Source organism: Mustelus asterias, chromosome 9 (genome assembly GCF_964213995.1).
Source record: "Mustelus asterias chromosome 9, sMusAst1.hap1.1, whole genome shotgun sequence".
In the NCBI taxonomy this organism is placed as follows: Eukaryota; Metazoa; Chordata; class Chondrichthyes; order Carcharhiniformes; family Triakidae; genus Mustelus; species Mustelus asterias.
The window spans coordinates 120,838,606-120,858,271 of NC_135809.1; the positions used below are offsets into that span (position 1 = coordinate 120,838,606).

At 45.0% G+C, this 19,666-nt stretch overlaps 1 protein-coding gene across 1 annotated transcript in view; it reads left to right on the top strand.

Moving 5' to 3' along the window:
- The window catches only part of LOC144499283 (SH3 and multiple ankyrin repeat domains protein 2-like), a 427,127-nt gene that overhangs the window by 348,785 nt on the left and 58,676 nt on the right, over nucleotides 1-19,666 (top strand). Inside the window, exon 5 of the mRNA XM_078221398.1 lies at nucleotides 16,683-16,818. Coding sequence (XP_078077524.1) covers nucleotides 16,683-16,818 — 136 coding nt within the window. The remainder of the gene's footprint in view (nucleotides 1-16,682; nucleotides 16,819-19,666) is intronic.

Below are 19,666 nucleotides of genomic sequence, written 5' to 3' on the forward strand. Positions count from 1 at the left end.
AGGAATACTTTGTCTTCCAGCTCCAGCACTTAGGCTCAGACCGGCTGGTGTAGTTCCTCTCCAGTCCCCGCAATGTTGGTGCGGGGGACTGGAGACCTACCAGCCAATCTGATTGGCCAGCTGGCAGCTCTCTAAGGCAGGACTTCCCCCTGAGTGAGATGTGGAAGTCCAGCCTGCAGCCAATCGATGTTTGCTGGAGCATAGATTGGCCGCGAGGCAGGCAGTGTGTGGGGATCCATTGCCCACTGACTCTATGGATGGTGGGAGGCCCTGTGGTTTTTTTTTCACAATAAGAACATTTTACAGTCAATAGAAGTGTCATCACTGTTGTATCATTGGAAATGCAATAGTCAATTCAAGAACAGCAAGACTCCACAAACAGCGTGGAGATAAAGCCGAGGGTCTGTCCTCTAATGTTAGTTGAAGGACAGATGTTGGCCAGGGCACACTAAAGACTCCCCTGCTCTCTACCAAACAGTAAATGGGATGTTTGCCATCCACCTCAAGAGAGCCTCAGTTTCACACCTCACCTGAAAGACCATGGAGGCAAAAAATTCTAAGTGCCGAACAATTGAGAAATTGGGAGAGAATTGCACCCATTTAGTTGGGCAAGCTCCCAGATGCAGTGGTGTGGCACTTAGAAAAGAAAATAGACAAAATGTGATTCTCGCCAGTAGGGGAAGTGGGTGGAACCTCTGCAGACCAGGAAACCGGCTGCTGAGCTGTTTGGGGGAGGGGCTGTGGCCATTGCACATGCAATCTGTTATCCCTCCCATCCCATTGGAGAATCCCAGCCGGGAGGTCGGAGGTTCCAGCGAGCATCTTTGACTCGTGCAGAGCTCCCTCAATACTGTACTGAAGTATCAACTTAGACTTTGTGTTCAAATCTCTGGAGTGGGACACGACTTTCCTAATCAGGCCACAACCTGAGACAATTAACTGCCTAACGACTGTAAAAAATCTGGTCGGGATTTCCCGGGCTGGCGGAGGCGAACTCAGCCCTGCCTTTTCAGCCGTGAATAATTGCAGCCTATGTTTCCGTGTTGTCCCTTCATTGGAAGCTCTATAATGGGTATGAGGTAAATAGAGCAAAAGGTTGATCGTTTTCTTTAGGCAGTGAGTTGGTGGTGCTTGGAATACCTGAGACAGGAATAGTTGAGGCACAGATCATTGTATCTTTAAGGAGATAAACATCTGAAGCAGGGTGAAGATATTCGGGTCGGGAAGTTAGCAAAGATCTGCCACCAATCCAATATGGTCTCCGTCTGCCCTGTGAAATGTTACCGTTTTATGATTAAGCTAGCAGGCAGTGAGAGGACCATTCTGTAAATTTGTTGTGCCTTACTTGGCAGGTATGACCAATAACAACTTCTGGCATATGAAGCGCTGAATACGTTTGTTGCAAAACAGTTTTTATCTGATCAACGATTGGACTCCATTCAGACACACACAGATCAGAAGGTTAAAGTAGCTCAGCACTAAGAGAAGGTTCTAGATGTGAGGAGAAGCCTGAGACATGTAAGAGAGACTGACGGATTTGCCATATGATCAGCAAACACTAATTGATTTGTCTAACGGTTCTGGCACTCAAAAACGCACATCTACACACTGCACGTGCATACCATACTTATCTACACACATACCCCATTCCTCAAGGACCATCCTCTCCATTGCTGCCACATTATTGGTACTCACAATAAGCAGCTTGACATTATCTCTGTAAATAATAACACATCACGGTGCTATTCAATCAGAACTCATGTTAAAGTTGAATCATCTGCTTATTAATACATTGTACAAGTTAACACCAATTAGGTGCTGGGAACAATTTATTGCAAATGAAACCCAAATTACTGATTAACATATCCCAAGACAATCCCAAATTGGTACAAGATAAATTAGAAACTCGGCAAGTGCAGTTTCGCTCGTTCCACACTCCCCAATCATAGAAACCCAACAGTGCAGAAGGAGGCCATTTGGCCCATTGAGTTTGCACCAACAACAATCCCACCCCAAGCCCTATCCCACAACTTCACACATTTACCCCGCCCATCCCTCTAATCTACACATCCTATCCTTTTTGCAAATTGGGATTGAATCTACATGCAGTACACTCAGAACATTCAAGGCTCTAACCACTCACTGCATACAGTTTAAGTTTTTAAGTTTATTTATTCATCACAAGTAGGCTTACATTAATGCTGCAATTACGTTACTGTGAAAACCCCCGAGTCGCCACACTCCAGCGCCTGTTCAGGTACACTGAGGGAGAATTTAGCATGGCCAATGCACCAAACAAGCACATCTTCTCCTCATCACCATTGTCTTTTCTACCAACCACTTTAAATTGATACCCTTCGGTTCTTGACTTCTCTATCAATGGGAACAACTTCTTCCTTTCTGTGTTGTCTGGAACTCATATGGTTTCAAACACCCCAATCAAATCTCCTGTAAACTATCTCTTTAGGGAGAACAGCCCCAGCTTTGCCAATCTACACATGTAACTGAAGTCACTCATTCCCAGAACCATTACAAAGAACAAAGAAAATTATCGCACAGGAACAGGCCCTTCGGCCCTCCAAGCCTGCACCGACCATGCTGCCCAACTGAACTAAAACCCCCTACCCTTCCGGGGACCATGTCCCTCTATTCCCATCCTATTCATGTATTTATTGAGACACTCCTTTATAAGTCACTATCGTATCTTTTTCCACTGTCTTTCCCGGCAGCGAGTTCCAAGCACCCACCACCCTCTGTTTTAAAAAGAAAACTTGCCTCATGCATCTCCTTTAAACCTTGCCCCTTGCAACTTAAGCTTATGCCCCCTAGTAACTGACTCTTCCACCCTGGGAAAAAGCTTCTGACCATCCACTCTGTCCATGCCCCTCATAATCTTGTAGACTTCTCACAGATCGACCCTCAACCTCTGTCATTCCAGTGAGAACAAACCAAGTTTCTCCAACCTCTTCTCATAGATAATGCCCTCCATACCAAGCAACATCCTGGTAAATCTTTTCTGTACCCTCTCCAAAGCCTCTACATCCTTCTGGTAGTGTGGCGACCAGAATTGAACACTATATTCCAAGTGCGGCCTAACTAGGGTTCTATAAAGTTGTAACGTGACTTGCCAATTTTTAAACTCGATGCCCAGCTGATGAAGGCAAGAATGCCATATGCCTTCTTGACTACCTTCTCCACCTGCGTTGCCACTTTCAGTGACCTGTATAACCGGTCATAGAGGTTTACAGCATGTAAACAGGCCCTTCGACCCAACTTGTCCATGCTGCCCCTTTTTGTTTCTCTCGTAAATGCTTTCTGCTCTCACTCTAATAGCTTCGGATCCTGCCTAGAGCGTGGTGTCCAAAACTGGACACTACTCCCATTGAAGCAGAACCAATCTTTTGGTTTTATAAATGTTCCCCACAACTATATTGCTTTTCTATTTTATTGTCACTAATTTACCGGGCCCTTGGTGGCCGAAAGAGGGACAAAATGGCTTAGAAAGGCAAGCGAGAACCCCCATTGTGTCCAATTCTTGGCGGACAGATGAGCTCCTCCCCCACACCAACGCTGCTGCCTGTGCCTAATGGATCTCTCCCTATTCAGCAAATGACTGGGATCTGCCAGCCTGGCCCCAATTAACCCCTCTTTCCCCCCCCCCCCCCCAAATCAATGTGATATACTTGGATTTACAAAAGGCATTCGATAAGGTACTGCACAAAAGGCTTCAGATAAGAATCCATGGTGTTGTGGGTAACAGATTAGCATGAATACAGGATTGGCTTACTGATCGAAGATGGGGAATTGGGATAAGAGGGGCATTTTCAGGATGGGAACTAGTGGAGTGCCACAGGGATCAGTGCTGGGGCCATAATTATTTACAATATATACTAATGACTTGGACGAGGGAAATGAATGCACTGTTGCCAAGTTTGCGGATGACACAAAAGTAGTTGGAAAGGCAAGTGGTGAGGATGACACAGTCTACAGAGGGATATAAAGAGGTTAAGTAGTGGGCACAAACTTGGCAGATGGAATATAATGTTGGAAAATGTGAAGTTATGCACTTTGATAGGAAGAATAAAGGAGCTGAATATTATCTAAATGGAGAAAGACTGCAGAAAGCTGCAGCACGGGGATGAATCACAAAAAGCTAGCTTGCAAGTTCAGCAGGTATTAAGGAAGGCAAATGGAATGTTAGCCTTTATTTCAAAGGGAATGGAGGACTAAAATAGGGATATCTTGCTGAAGCTATACAATGCACTAGTTAGACCACATCTGGAATTCCGTAGAAAAGCAAATTACTGCAGATGCTGGAATCCGAAACCAAAAGAGAAAATGCTGGAAAATCTCAGCAGGTCTGGCAGCATCTGTAAGGAGAGAAAAGAGCTGGCGTTTCGAGTCCAGACAACCCTTTGTCAAAGCTCTTTTCTCTCCTTGCCAAACCTGCTGAGATTTTCCATCATTTTTTCTTTTGGGGTCTGGAATACTGTGTTGGTCCCTTATCTAAAGAAAGATATACTGGCATTGGAGGCAGTTATAGATCATAGAATCCTACAGTGCAGAAAGAGGCCATTCGGCCCATCGTGTCTGCGCCAACCACAATCCCACCTATCCCCATATCCCTACATATTTACCCACTAATCCCTCTAGCCTATGCATCCCGGGACACTAAGGGGCAATTTAGAATGGCCAGTCAACCTAGCCCGCACATCTTTGGATTGTGGGAGGAAACCAGAGCACCCGGAGGAAACCCACGCAGACACGGAGAATGTGCAAACTCCACACAGTGACCCGAGCCGGGATTTGAACACAGGTCCTGGGAGCTGTGAAGCAGCAGTACTAACCACTCTGTTACCGTGCCGCCCCAGATCACATCAGATCAGTCATGATCACATTGCATGGCAGAGCAGATTCGATGGGCCAAATGGGCTCCTTCTGCTCCTATGTCTTACGGTTTTATTCCATTCGGGCTCTTTGCAGCTGCAGCCATAGCAATGTCGACCGCTAGCTGGTGGCAATAATTAAACTCTTTAATAGACTGTAGCTCAGTGACGTGAACAATTAGGAGCATTTGTAGTTCAAAAGGCTGGGTGAATGCTTGGCTACAGGTGAGCAGTGGAAATGCTGGTAACTGAGATTTAACTCGAATAAATGTTCTGGTATAAAGTTGCCATTGATTGAAAAGAACCGAATTAGCCAGATTAAATTCAGCACCAAATGGCATTAAATTGGCTCTACAGTGGACTCAATTCTGGACCCAGTCCAGCTTGCACCTGTAGACAGGGAAGCCTATCCAACTGATGTCACAAATACGTTAGATAATAATGATCTTCAATTCACGTTGTGGGCTAATTGCTTACAAATGCTTAATCTGCTTGTCTGAAATCCGTCTCCCTTCTATTTTAACAGGGACATTAACCCAATTACAGTAAATGAGTCATATCTGTTATCCTACTGTCTCATTTCAAGGTTGTTGTCTTGATTTAGGCAGCAAACTGCAATAAATAATTTAAATTCCTGTGTACAATTAACATCTGAAAGAGAGAAATTAATAAACACTAGAGCAGACGCTCCCTTTAGCCAGGCCGTTCAGGCGTGATGTCACAAAGCATTTCTCCAAATAAAGAGTCGTGGAAAGCCTATAACACCCATTCCAAAAATTAACTCTTGGGTCTGAGTACGGTCAATTGAAAATTTCAAAACTGTGATCGATATAATTTTGCTAGGCAAAGGCCTCAGAAATGAATAAGAAGTCTCTCAACACCAGGTTAAAGTCCCAACGGGTTTATTTGGAATCACGAGCTTTCGGAGCACTGCTCCCTCAGCAGAAATAAAGCCAATCAATATGGTTGAGATGCAAATCAGCTATCAGATGGCCGAACAAGCTCTCTGGCCACCACCTGTTTTTTTTTCATTCATTCGCAGGACATGGGCGTCGCTGGCTGGCCAGCATTTATTGTCTATCGCTAGTTGCCCTTGAGAAGGTGGTGGTGAGCTGCCTTCTTGAATCGCTGCAGCCCACATGCTGTGGATTGACCCACAATGCTGTTCGAGAGGGAATTCCTAAATTTTCACCCAGTGGCTGCGAAGGAACAGCGATATATTTCCAAGTCGGGACGGCGAGTGGCTTGGAGGAGAACTTGCAAGGTGGTGGTGTTCCCATGTATCCACTGCCCATGTCCTTCTAGATGGAAGTGGTCTTGGTTTGGAAGGTGCTGTCCAAGGATCTTTGGTGAATTGCTGCAGTGCGTCTTGTAAATAGTACACAATGCTACTACTGAGTATAGAGGTGGAGGGAGTTGATGTTTGTGGACGGGGTGCCAATCAAGCGGGCTGCTTTGTCCTGGATGGTGTCAAACCTCTTGTGTTGTTGGAGCTGCACCCATCCAGGCAAGTGGGGAATATTCCATCACACTCCTGACTTGTGCCTTTTAGATGGTGGACAGGCTTTGGGGAGTCAGGAGGTGAGTAACTCGCCACAGTATTCCTAGCCTCTGACATGCTCTTGTAACCAGTGTTTATGTGGTGAGTCCAGTTGAGTTTCTGGTCAATGGTAACCCCAAGGATGTTGACAGTGAGGGATTCGGTGATGGTAATACCATTGAATGTCAAGGGGCAGTGGTTATAGTGTCTCTTATTGATGATGGTCATTGCCAGGCATTTGTGTGGCACGAATGTTACTTGCCACTTGTCAGCCCAAGCCTGGATATTGTCCACGTCTTGCTGCATTTGAACATGGACTGCTTCAGTACCTGAGGCGTCACAAATAGTGCTGAACATTGTGCAGTCACCAGCGAACATCCCCACTTCTGTCCTTCCTGTGACATAGAAACAGGAAAATAATTGTAATTTTGACCTATAAAATTCCTGATGGAACACAAAAGGCAAAATACTGTGGATGCTTATTAAAAATTAAAAACACAAATTGCTGGGAAGCCTCAGCAACCTGTCAGCATCTGTGGAGTGAGGGAGCGAAACAGTTAACATTTCAAATACAATACAACTCCTCTTTGGAACGTGGAAGAAGATGGAGAGTCCTATTGGACTTGAGACATTAACTCTGTCTCCAACGCCTCAGACCCACTGAATGTTTCAGGCACTTTTTGATCTTATCCCTGAAGGAACATTGGTTGCATTGTGCAGATGTAACAGTTTCCGCATATAAATACCTCATGATTACCTTGGGACGGCACTTGACTGTACAGTCACACAAAAATTAGACCAGATCTCCTGACAAAAAGTGCAAAGAATTTTTTAATCTGCTGTTCAAATATTTTAGTTTCCTGCGTGCAGTATAAATGTTAACGTACCTCGACTGCAGTGGAATTGATGAGGTAATGGAATAGATTAGGCATTTACAAGCTGTAAATACATTGAATGAATATATAGAAAATTATGTTGTAAATACACTGAATTAATATTAAAATGTTCAGCCAGTGACTATTTTCCCACATAATATAGTTGGACTATGGTTAATGAATTTCTGTGCTAACTATCACATTAGCGCACAACATAATTCCAGGATTAGCAGTGGCTCAGAAAATTCCTTAAGGGCCTTTTTGATATTACTTCCAGACCTCTGATGTAAATTTTTAATGTTTTTATGCTGCAAGTTTTCTTCTGCTTATGCTATTTGATCTTGCTACTTCAAGGGTAGCCAGTAGGCTAAGTGACAGTGCTCCAATACCTTTAACATACAGGCTAACGTTCCTGTAGCTCTGAGGGGAGTGCTGCATTGTTGGAGATGTCTTTTGGGCGAGACCTTTAAGGAGGTCCCGGCTGTCCCATTGCAGTGCTATGCAAAGAAGAGTTGGAGAAATACGAAGACCCAGTGGGTGGGATTTTACGGCCTTGCTCGGGCCAGACCGGAAATTCCCGCCCGAGGTGAACGGAGATTTCCGTTGTCAGACCCTCGCCTGCTCTGATTTCGTGGCGGGTGAGGTGGTAGAGTTCCAGCCCGTGCGTTTAGCCCTCAATCGACTAAATGTACCAGAATATAGAGAAAGTGGGTTATTCCCAGATACATGGAAACAATCACCTCCAAGTCTCTCGCACTTGATTTGATTTATTATTGTCACATATACTGGGATACAGTGAAAAGTATTGTTCCTTGTGCACTATACAAACAAAGCATCCGTTCATAGAGGAGAAGGAAAGGAGATGGTGCAGAATGTAGTGTTACAGTTATAGATGAGGTGAAGAGAAAGATCAGCTTAATATGTGATAGGACCATTCAAAGGCATGATCACAGCAGGGGCAACCATCCTGACTTGGAGTTGTATTGTCATCCCTTCACCATGATTGGGTCACAATCTGAAAACCCACCCCTAGTGTACAAGACTGTGGGTATGCCTACATCACCCAAACTGCAATGTTTCAAAAGGGTAGCTCACCACCTCGATGGCAATTGGGGATGGACAATAACTGTTGACCTTGCCAGTGTGTCACCCACATCCACGTGAGGAAATTAATTACTACTTCGTGGTATAATTAGAATAAGCCAACATGGTTTTACTCGAGGCAAATCCTGTTTGACAAATTAATTTGAGTTTTTTTGACGATGTAACTAGTTTACTAGGGTAGATAAAGGGGAAGCAGTAGATGTAATATACCTGGATTTTCAAAAGGCATTCAGTAAGATCCCTTAACATAGGCAAGAAAGGGCTGTCAGACTTGAGGGTAATATATTAGTACTGATAGATTGGTTAATGGACAAGGGCAGAAGAATATTAGTGAATAGTGGAATGCTGCAAGGATCAGTGCTGGGACCTCCAATATTTACAATCTATATTAATGACTCGGATATATTACTCTGTCTCTTCTAAGTTTTCTAATGATACTGAGCTCGGTAAACTGTGGGGAAGACACTGAGGTAGCAAAGAGATAAGTGAGTGGGCAACAAGATGGCAGATGGAGTGTAATGTAAGGAAGTGTGAAGTTATTTGCTTTGATGAGAATAGAAAAGCAGAATACTTTTCAAAAAGTGAATAACTTGATGTTCAGAGAGACTTGGGTGTGCTCTCAAAATGAACTCAAAGTTAGCATGCATTTACTGAAACCAATAGGAAGTCAAATGGCATGTTGGCCTCTATTGCAAGGAGATTGGTGTACAGGCATAAAGAAGTCCTGTTACAACCGTGCAGCATTTTGGTGAGATCACATCTGGAGCACTGAGCCTTTTGGTCTCCATTTTTAAGAAGAAAAGATATTCTTGCATTGGAGGCAGTACAGCGAAGGTTCACTAAATTGATCCGTGGGATGGGAACCTATCGGGGGGGTGGGGGGGTGGAATTTTCCCATCCCGCCTGCCACAGGAATTTAGGAAGTGGCTGAGATTATACCCTTCAGAATCTTGTACCCTTCAGAATCTTGTACCCGTCAATGAGATCACCTCTCATTCTAATAAACTCCAAAGAAATCGGGCAGGATTTTCCAGCTGCACCCGCCCCAAAACCGGAAAGGTCTGTTGACCTTGGGTAGACGCTAAGAGATTGTTTCTGCTGGACGGGGATTCTAAAACACACAGGATAGATGGCCGATCATTTAGGATGGAGGTAAGGAGAAATTATTAAAAGGGTTGTGAATCTTTGGAAAATCTCTACCCCTGAGGGTTGTGGATGTTCCATCATTGAACGCATTAAGGATGGGATGGATAGATTTTTGGTGCCTTGGAATCGAGGGATAGGTCGGGGGGGGGCAAGCCCAAGATCAGTCATGAGTTATATTGAATGGCGGAGCAGACTAGGTAGGCTAACTGGTCATCTCCTGCTCCCAGTTCTTGTGTTCTTTTACAGATGTACAATGCAAAACGTGTCTGACATTGTCAGTGTTAGGCTGAAAGCTACAGGGCAGAACTGAGGGAGTGAACTAGACATTAAACCAATGTCTGACTAATCGGGTGGATATATAAAAAAAAAATCCCCTGGTACCATTTTGAAGAAAAGCAAGGAAATTATCCCTGGTCAATATTTATCCTTCAATCAACATCACAGGGGGAAAAAAACATTCATTATCATGGTGATTATCTCCGTTGTCTTTGAGGGCTTGCTGTGCACAAATTAGCTGCCACGCTTCCTTTACAACAGTGACTCAACTTTAAAAGCAGTTCGTCGTCTGTAAAGCAGTCGTGAAAGGTGCTATGTAAATGCAAATCTTTTTGTTTGCATTCGCCAAGGCTTTTTTTCCCCAGCTGTGGATCATTTTCCCTTTTTAATAGGTAATTCAAACAGTTTAAATGCTCCAATTGCTATTGGTTCACTGTCTGTACTCAAGGATGGATGTTGTTTTTTCTCAGCACAGTTGCGATGAAGGTACAATCTCGGCCACTTCCTAAATTGTCCAATGCCCTTCCCTACTATAGGAGATTGTGGATGTTCATTATGCAATGTGAAGAAACTCCTGTATAGGTGTGGCACACTCACAGTGGCATGCGGGGCAACCATGCAAAAGTATCTGACCACTAAGTGAAGACTGCGTGCAGCGACACCACGTAAAGTTGCATCCAGGATGCAGATGATTGAATGATTTCCCCCATCAATTATGTCTGGGGATTGTGCTGCTGGAAGTGACTGGAATCAATGTTTCGCTGATGCTATAACCCCACTGTAGTCAGGAGACATTCCAGTGCTTTCAGTCATGTATTCTGAGACTCTCGTTGTTCCGACCCAAGTCCACGTTACAGAAAAAAAGCTTTCTCTTTGTCGCAAAAGTTAGCACCTTTGCAAGGACAGCACAGTGGTTAGCACTGCTGATTCACAGCGCCAGGGTCTTGGGTTCAGTTCCGGTCTCGGGTGACTCTGTGGAGTTTGTACGTTCTCCCAGTGTCAGTGTGGGTTTCCTCCGGGTGCTCCAGTTTCCTTCACAGTCCGAAGATGTGCATATTAGGTTAATTGGCCATGCTAAGTTGACCCTTAGTGTCCCAAGATGTGTAGGCAAGGGGGATTTGTGGGATAAATACGTGGGGTTATGTGGGTCGGGCAGGGAGGAGGGGGGCAATGGGACTGGATAAGATGCTCAGTTGGAGGGTCAGTGCAGACTTGATGGGCCAATTGGCCTCCTTCTGCGTTGTAGGGATCCCAAGAACTTATTCGCCAGCACAATAGCCTCAACATACATTCTGGCAAGCTGCCTCCATTACTTGTCTAAATCTATTCAACCCGTCTTTTGAAGCAAGTTAGGACATATTTATAAGAAAGTTAATGCGTCTCTCAGGATCTCAAGACAGCCCAAAGTGATAACAGCCAATTAATGGATTTTTAAAGTCTAGTCACTAATATCATCGAGGAAATGTAATAGCCAGCGACAAGAGCCCACAAACAGCAATGTGATAATGATCACGTCTTGTTTTATTCATGATGTCAGTTGAATAAATATTGGCCAGAACAGCAGGTGGAATCCCTTGCTTTTCTTCAATTAGGAAGGATGTGATTGCACTAGAGGGGGTACAGGGAGATTCACCAGGATGTTGCCTGGGATGGAGCATTTGAGGTAGGAGAGGCTGGATAGGCGTGGCTTGGTCTCTCTCGAGCAGAGAAGGCTGAAGGGGGGTGGGGGATGTGATTGTGGTGTGTAAGATTGAGGGGTTGGAGATGGGGTGAATAGGAAGCTGCTGTTCCCCTTGGTTGAGGGGGTCAATCACAAGGGGGCAAAGGTTTAGGGCGAGGGGAAGGAGATTCATGGATTTGAGAAAGCATTTTTTCACTCGGAGGGTGATGGGAATCTGGAATGCACTGCCTGGGAAAGCAGTGGAAGCCGGAAACCTTACAACCTTTAAAAAGTATTTGGATGCGCACTTGAAATATCATAACGTTCAAGGATATGGGACAAGTGCAGGAAAATTGGATAAGTGCGTCATTAGTGGTTATTGTTGGCACAGACTGGATGGGCTGAAGGGCCTTTTCTGTGCTGTACGACTCTGACTCAATGACTAGTGCCGGGGATATTCTACGTTCACTTGAGGGGACAGACAGTGTTTCAGTTTAATGTCTCATCTGAAAGCTGGCATGTTTGGCAGTGCAGTACTGGAGTATTGGCTTAGATTTAGTCCCCAGGGCTTGAATTCACAACCTTCTCACAAGCGAGAGCACTACCACCTTACCTACAGCTGACACCAAAGCTGTAGTTTTAGCATGAACATTTAGCTTGGGTGAGGGTAACGACAGTGTTCTTGTGTCTCGGACAAACTGGCACAGGAACAGAGCAGGCCGAGATTTTCTGGAGGAGGGAGTTGCAATTCGTTTTGCTTGGGGGTGGGTCAGTTCACACCCAATTCACACTCCAGATTTAGCCTCTGTGCAAAGCAGTATTGGCTATGCACCAATACTAACCTTGTGGAGTGTGAATGCACCAGACGGGGAACACAGCACTGGTATAACTTTGTATTCCTGTGACATCCAGCCCCAACCAGTAAAGATAAAGGGATGAAACTCCCTAACTCCAATATAAAATTACAGTGTACCAGAAGGCTGGGGCATTGAATTTAAAAATTGGCAAGTCATGTTGCAGCTTTATAGAACCTTAGTTAGGCCGCACTTGGAATATAGTGTTCAATTCTGGTCGCCACACAATCGGAAAGAAGTGGAGGCTTTGGAGAGGGTACAGAAAAGATTTACCAGGGTGTTGCCTAGTATGGAGGGCATTAGCTACGAGGAGAGGTTGGAGAAACTTGGTTTGTTTTCACTGGAACGACGGAGGTTGAGGGGCGACCCGATAGAAGTCTACAAGATTATCAGGGGCATGGACATAGTGGATAGTCAGAAGCTTTTTCCCAAGGTGGAAGAGTCAATTACTAAGGGACATAGGTTTAAGGTGCGAGGTTTAAAGGAAATGTACAAGGCCAGTTTTTTTACACAGGAATTGGTGGGCACCTGGAACTCGCTGCCGGAGGAGGCAGTGGAAGCAGATACGATAGTGACTTTTAAGGGGCATCTTGACACATACATGAATAGGATGGGAATAGAGGGATATGGCCCCCGGAAGGGTAGGGGGTTTGAGTTCACACGGGCAGCATGCTCAGTGCAGGCTTGGAGGGCCAAGCCTGTTCGTGCGCTGTAATTTTCTTTGTTCCAATATATTCACAATATCAACTACATTCATCCCTGTTCTTCAAGCATGTCATGACATGTTATTTGTATGCATATGCACTTCCCCCTGCTCCCCATCATACCTTGATGTCTGAAGGGGCTAACACACAAGATTTTATAGTTTGACTTGTTTTGGTAAAGTTCCATTGGATCCACTTCCTGCTTTTTGATAGAGGGATCCGGGTGCCCTACCACATGAACCGTAAAAGATTGTTGAGCAGATACAGCAAGTGATTCAGAAGGCAAATAGAATGTTGGCTCGGCCTCCACGTGCTCTTTCCGGTGACGCTCGAGGTGATTTGACCCTTCACGGATACTTATTCTCCAGTTTGTGCATTCTAAGGCAAGCGATTCCCACGTGTCGACCGGGATGTTGCATCTATTTAGGGAGGCTTTCAGTGTTTCCTTGTAGCGTTTCCTCTGCCCTCCTCGTGATCACTTGCCATTGCGGAGCTTGGAACAGAGCACTTGTTTCGGGAATCTTGCGTCACATGTGGCCCACCCACCACAGCTGGTCAAGGGTGACCAGTGCATCGATACTGGAGATACTGGCCTGGGAGAGCATGTTCTCATTGTTACGCCTATCCTACCAATGGATTTATAGGATTTGCGGAGGCAAAGTTGGTGATATCTCTCCAGGGATTTGAGGTGTCTATTCTGTATTTTCCATGTTTCTGGTGCATGCAGTAGGGTGGGGACCACGGCTGCTCTGTGGACCACGAGCTTGGTGCTGGGTTTGACTTCAACGAAGATACTAGACTTTGATGCAAGTTTCCTCGACACCATCTGGCCACACGCTACCCGCCATCATCCCAGCACGACCCTAGCTCGCCGTGAGATCGAAAAAGCCATCCGACAGCTGAAGAACAACAAGGCCTCCAGTGTAGATGGAATCCCTGCTGAAGTACTAAAATGTGGCAAAGAGGCACTCCTGATTGGAATCCATGACCTCATCTCTTATCTGGAAGGAAGAGAGCGTGCTGGGAGATCTCAGAATTGTAATTGTGCCCACCTTCAAGAAAGGAGTAAGGTCTGCCTGTGGAAATATCTGCCACAGGAAAGGTCATCGCAAGAATCCTCCTCAACCTCCTTCTCCCCAGTGTCTGAGGAGCGGCTCTGAGTGTGTGTGGCTTCCATCCATCAAGAGGCACAACGGAAAAAGAATATAATTGTGTTGGAAGCAGTTCAGAGAACATTAACTTCTGAGATGCAGGGCTTTTCTGATTTGATTTATTATTGTCATGTGTATTAGGATACAGTGAAAAGTATTATTTCTTGCGCACTATACAGACAAAGCATATCGTTCATAGAGAAGGAAAGTCTGATGGCAGCAGGGAAGAAATTGTTCTCGAGTCAGTTGGTGTTTGACCTCAGACTTTTGTATCCTTTTCCCAATGGAAGAAAGCGGAAGAGAGTATGTCCGGGGTGCGTGTGGTCCTTGATTATGCTTTTCTGAGGCAGTGGGAAGTGGAGACAGAGTCAATGGATGGGAGGTTGGTTTGCATGACAGACTGGTGTTCACAACCCTTTGTAATTTCTTGCAGTCCTGAGCAGAGCAGGAGCCATACCAAGCTATGATACATCCAGAAAGGATGCTTTCTATCGTGCATCTGTGCATTAGTGAGAGGGGTTGCAGACATGCCTCATTTCCTTAGTCTCCTGAGAAAGTAGGCGTTGGTGGGCTTTCTTAACTAGAGCTTCAGTGCAGAGGGAGCAGGACAGGTTGTTGGTAACCTGGAAACCCAGAAACCATTTCGGCTATCTCCACTTCATCCCCATTGATATGGACAGGGGCATGCTCTCCTAAAGAAAGGTTGAAGAGGTTAAGCTTATACCTGTTGAATTTAGAAGAAAGAGAGATGATTTTATTGAAACATTTTAAGATCCTGAGGCAACCTTACAAAGTGAATACCAGGAGAATGGTTCCTCTTGTGGGCAAGACGGGAACTCGGGGACACCATTTTAAGAATGGGGTCATCGACCTGAAACATTAACTCTTTCCTTTTCTTAACCCTGGTCTTCCGAGGGTCATTCGTCTGTTTAATTCTCTTCCCTGGAAAATCTGGGTCATGGAATTTATTCAAGGCTGAGTTGAATAGATTTTTGATAGACAAGCGAGTTGAGGGTAGAAAGGAAAGTAGAGATGAGACCACAGTCAGATCAGACCAGCTATTATTGGATAGTGGAGCTGTCTCAAAGAACTGAATGATCTGTGCCTAAATCTTATGCTCTTATCTTGGGGAAAACCATGAGAAGAAAGGTGCATTTGTGAATTTGTTTCTGTTGAGGATTAAGTTGTGTAGTGAGTCATTTATTGTGTTCCCTGGCCCAACACCCCCCTCCACTTGATGGATTATTGGTAAATTGCCGTTTATTCTGCTTGGACTCCATGATCCAACTTCAGCTGTAACACCCGTCATCTTACCTGCTCCCTCTGCTCTCTTTCATTTCCCAAGTCCACAAGTATTACTTGTCCAGAATGGCATAATCATTGTCTAGAAACATATTGTCCCTTTCTGCTACATCAAGGTTTAACATTGCCGCTCGTCATTGTGTTTCAGAATCATACAGTACTGAAGACCATTGGCCCATCATGCCTGTGCTGGTTCTTTGAAAGAACTATCCCCAATTTTTCCACATAGCGCTGCATTTTTGTCTTTTCAAATACATTTTCAGTTCTCTTTTGAAATTAGCTTGGCGGTGTTAGGAAAGTGCTTTCAATTCTGCTCGATTCTTTCAACGAGTAGTGAAATGACTCTCCATTAGTCACACCAGCAAGATTAACCTGTTACAAAACAGGAGACGCTGGCGTTGGACTGGGGTAAGCACAGTAAGAAGTCTCACAACACCAGGTTAAAGTCCAACAGGTTTATTTTGTAGCACGAGCTTTCGGAGTGTCACTCCTTCAGGTTAATGCTGCCAGGCTCCTGAAAGCTTGTGCTACCAAATACACCTGTTGGACTTTAACCTGGTGTTGTGAGACTTCTTGCTGTACAAAACAGGTAATCACTGATGACATTGCCACGATAGTGTCTTGGGATCTTTCTAACTGAAGCCACACAGCAAATCCAGAGACATCTGTCAAGAAAGGAAAGAGTTAACATTTCAGGTCGATGACCTTTCCTCAGAACTGGGAAAAAAAAGTTTTAAGCAATATAGAAGTAGGGAAAGTGAGGGGGGGTTTGGGGGGGGGCGGGGGGAGGTGTGGAGGCAAGCAACAGTGAGAGTCTGCAAGAAAAACTAAGTGCTGGATAAACTCAACAGGTCTGGCAGGATCTGTGGAGAGAGAGAAACCAATAACCTTGAGTCCAACGCAACAACTCTCGGGAACTCGGAAAAAAGATTGGAACAAAGGTCTGTGATAGGACAGAAGGCAGAAAATTGATACATTTTTGTTAGGCAAGGACATTAAGGGTTATGAAGCCAGGGCAGATAAACAGAGCTAAAGATACACAGCAGCTACGATATAGTTGAATAGAAGAACAGGTTTGAGGGGGCTGCATGGTCCATTCCTGATCCAATGAAATGTGTAGGTAACATGGTAAACCATCATTGTTGGTTATCATTACTAAATTTACTCATTGAAATGTCTTGCAGGTCAATAATGAAAATGTTGTCAAGGTGGGCCACAGACAAGTGGTGAACATGATCCGCCAGGGAGGGAACCATTTGGTATTAAAAGTTGTGACAGTAAGCAGAAATCTCGATCCAGAAGACACAGCTCGAAAGAAAGGTAATTTCAGTTGTTCTCTGGCTCTTTCTTGCTGAGCTACCTACTTTTGGTGTGAACTGTTGAACGTGCAGCACAGAAACAGGCCATTTAGCACTTCTGGACCACCCTCATGTTAATGCTCTACATGAGACTCCTCTCACCTTGGCTAAACCCTATGTGGCACAGTGGCACCATGGTTAGCACTGCTACCTCACAGTGCCAGGGACCTAGGTTCCATTCCAGCCTCAGGTGACTGTATGGCATTTGCACATTCTCCCCATGTCTTGGAGTTCTTGCCAGAACCTTGTACACCTCTATGAAATCCTAAATCTCCTTCGCTCCAAGGAGAACAACCCTAACTTCTCCACCATAACCTTGTAGTTAGAATACCTCATCGCTGGAACCACGGGCAGTTATAATGCATTGCTAGTGGCTTTGTGCCTTGGAACATGCTTGAGATTTATTCAGCGCTCCACCGACGATGTCAGTCAGCGAGGCAGGTCTTCATGACCAGGTGAAGCAAATCATACGCTGGTGTAGTAAGGACCATCCTTCCAAGGTAACAACTGGTGTATTGGAGGGAGAGGTTAGCTCAACATGTTATCATGCTGTACCTGTCCTGGGGCTTGGTGCTGACGTTGGATGCCTCACATGCAAAATGTTCCAATCCCAGCACAAACACTTCATTTTAATGAGCACAAAAAGATTGATTTTTTTTAAAAATAGAACAATCCAATTAAAGTAAGAATTTTCCCCAACAACAGGTGCAAGATTGTATTTCTGCATAAATCACAAGAGTGCTACCTTTTTGAAAGTTTTGAATTGTTTTATTGAGACATTTTCTTCCAAACCTATTTCCTCATTTTAGTCATTCAGAATAAAGCAAGACTCTTCAGCAACCATTCTACATTAACTAATCTTCACCTGAGAAAATGAAAATTATTCTCTTTGTTTATTAACAACGTCTACATTTAAAGACAATTGAGGGGTCCTTAAAATTGGGAAGAGTTTTTACAGGGTTCGATGGTTCCATTTATAGGAGAGATCAGAATTGGGGTTCCTAAATATAAAATAGTCTCTAATAGATCAAGAATTTAGGTGAAACTTTTTTTTTGTACCCAGAGTGGTGAGAATGTAGAACTCGCTAAGGAAGTTATGGCAAGTGACAGATATATGTGAGGGAGGCTACACAAGTACTTGAGGGAGAGAAAAAAATGTTGATAGTATCATCGAACCCCTACAGTGCAGAAGGAGGTCATTCAGCCCATCGAGCCTGCACCAACAACAATCCCACTCAGGCCCTATCCCATAACACCATGTATTTACCCTGCTAATCCCCCTGATACTAAGGGACAATTTACCATGGCCAATCCACCTAACCCGCATATCATTGGACTGTGGGAGGAAACCAGAACATCCAAAGGAAACCCTGTTTTAAAAACTCTTCCCAATTTTAAGGACCCCCATCAATTCACCCTCGCTTCCCTGCACCCTCTCAAAAGATTCCCAACCTTCTCATTTTCTTTTCCTATCTTTCCGGAACACTTTATACCATTAAGGGCCATTATTATTATTATAGTATATTTCCATCTGATTAATTGTACTTGTAGCTCACCAACCTCACTCACCACACTGTGGTGAGATTTTCTGGCCATGTTCGCCCCAAGGCCAGAAAATCCTGTCTGAGATCAACGGACCTTTGTATAGTCCGTGTCCCGCCCGCTGCGATTCCCAAATGAATACATGCCTTCTGCCCCAGAATCTATCCCAATGCCCCAAGAATTCAAAGCCCCCCTCCTGGTTCCATACCTCAAGACACACATTGATCCTGCCTTCCCTCCTTTTTCTACACTCACTGCTGCACAGCACTTTGGAGTATCCCAGAGATTCCACTTTCCCTAGACCTCAGATCTGACCATAGAACCTCAAAACCATAGAATCCCCACATTTGCCCTCCAAAGGAGCACCTACCCACTCCCCCACCCTATCCCCATAACTCAGTGCAATTTACCAAGGCTAATCCACCTAACCAGCATGTCTTTGGACTGTGGGAGGAAATAGGAGCACCCAGAGGAAACCCACACAGACACGGGGAGATGATGCAATCGCCCAAGGCCAGAATCGAACCCAGGTCCCTGGTGCTGTGAGGCAGCAGTGCTAACCACTGTGCCACCTGGTCCCGCTCAATGTTAATAATATTGACATGTACCACAACTTCTAGCCCATTCCCTTCCCCTGATGAATATACTGGACCCTCTCCATGATGTCCTTTACCTTGACAACAGGCAGGCAACACAGCAGGCAGGACTCACCGTGACGGTGACTGGAATGCCTGTTTGTGTTCCCCCCCCCCCCCCCCCCACCCCGGCTCTGGAATCCCTTGTAGCGACTGCATTCCTACTCTTTTTTTGCTCCCGCCCATGCAGTCTATACTCATTAGCGTTAGGGTTTTCCTTCCCTCAAGGTTTCCTCACTCCCAGAAGTTGCCAATGCTGATATTCACAGTTCCACGCACGCTGAAAACTCCTGTACTTGCTGCCTCTTCCTAAACCTCCAGATGGTCACCAACCCACTATCCTGAACTCAGAAGGCCTGTGGGGCCTTTTTTTTTTCAGCCAAAGCATAGGGGAGATCTTCATTCCACCTGGTCTTGGTGATAACAATCCACTTTCACCCAGTCCCCAGATTGGCCTGTACCAATAAAATGATCCAAATTTGAAAGCAGTGACAGCACCTTGCATTTCATGGAATCGTAGAATCCCTACAGGGCAGAAGGAGTTGGCCCATCGAGTCTGCACTGACCACAATCCCAACCAGGCCCTATTCTCGGAACCCCACATATTTAACCTGCCCATCCCCTGACACTAGG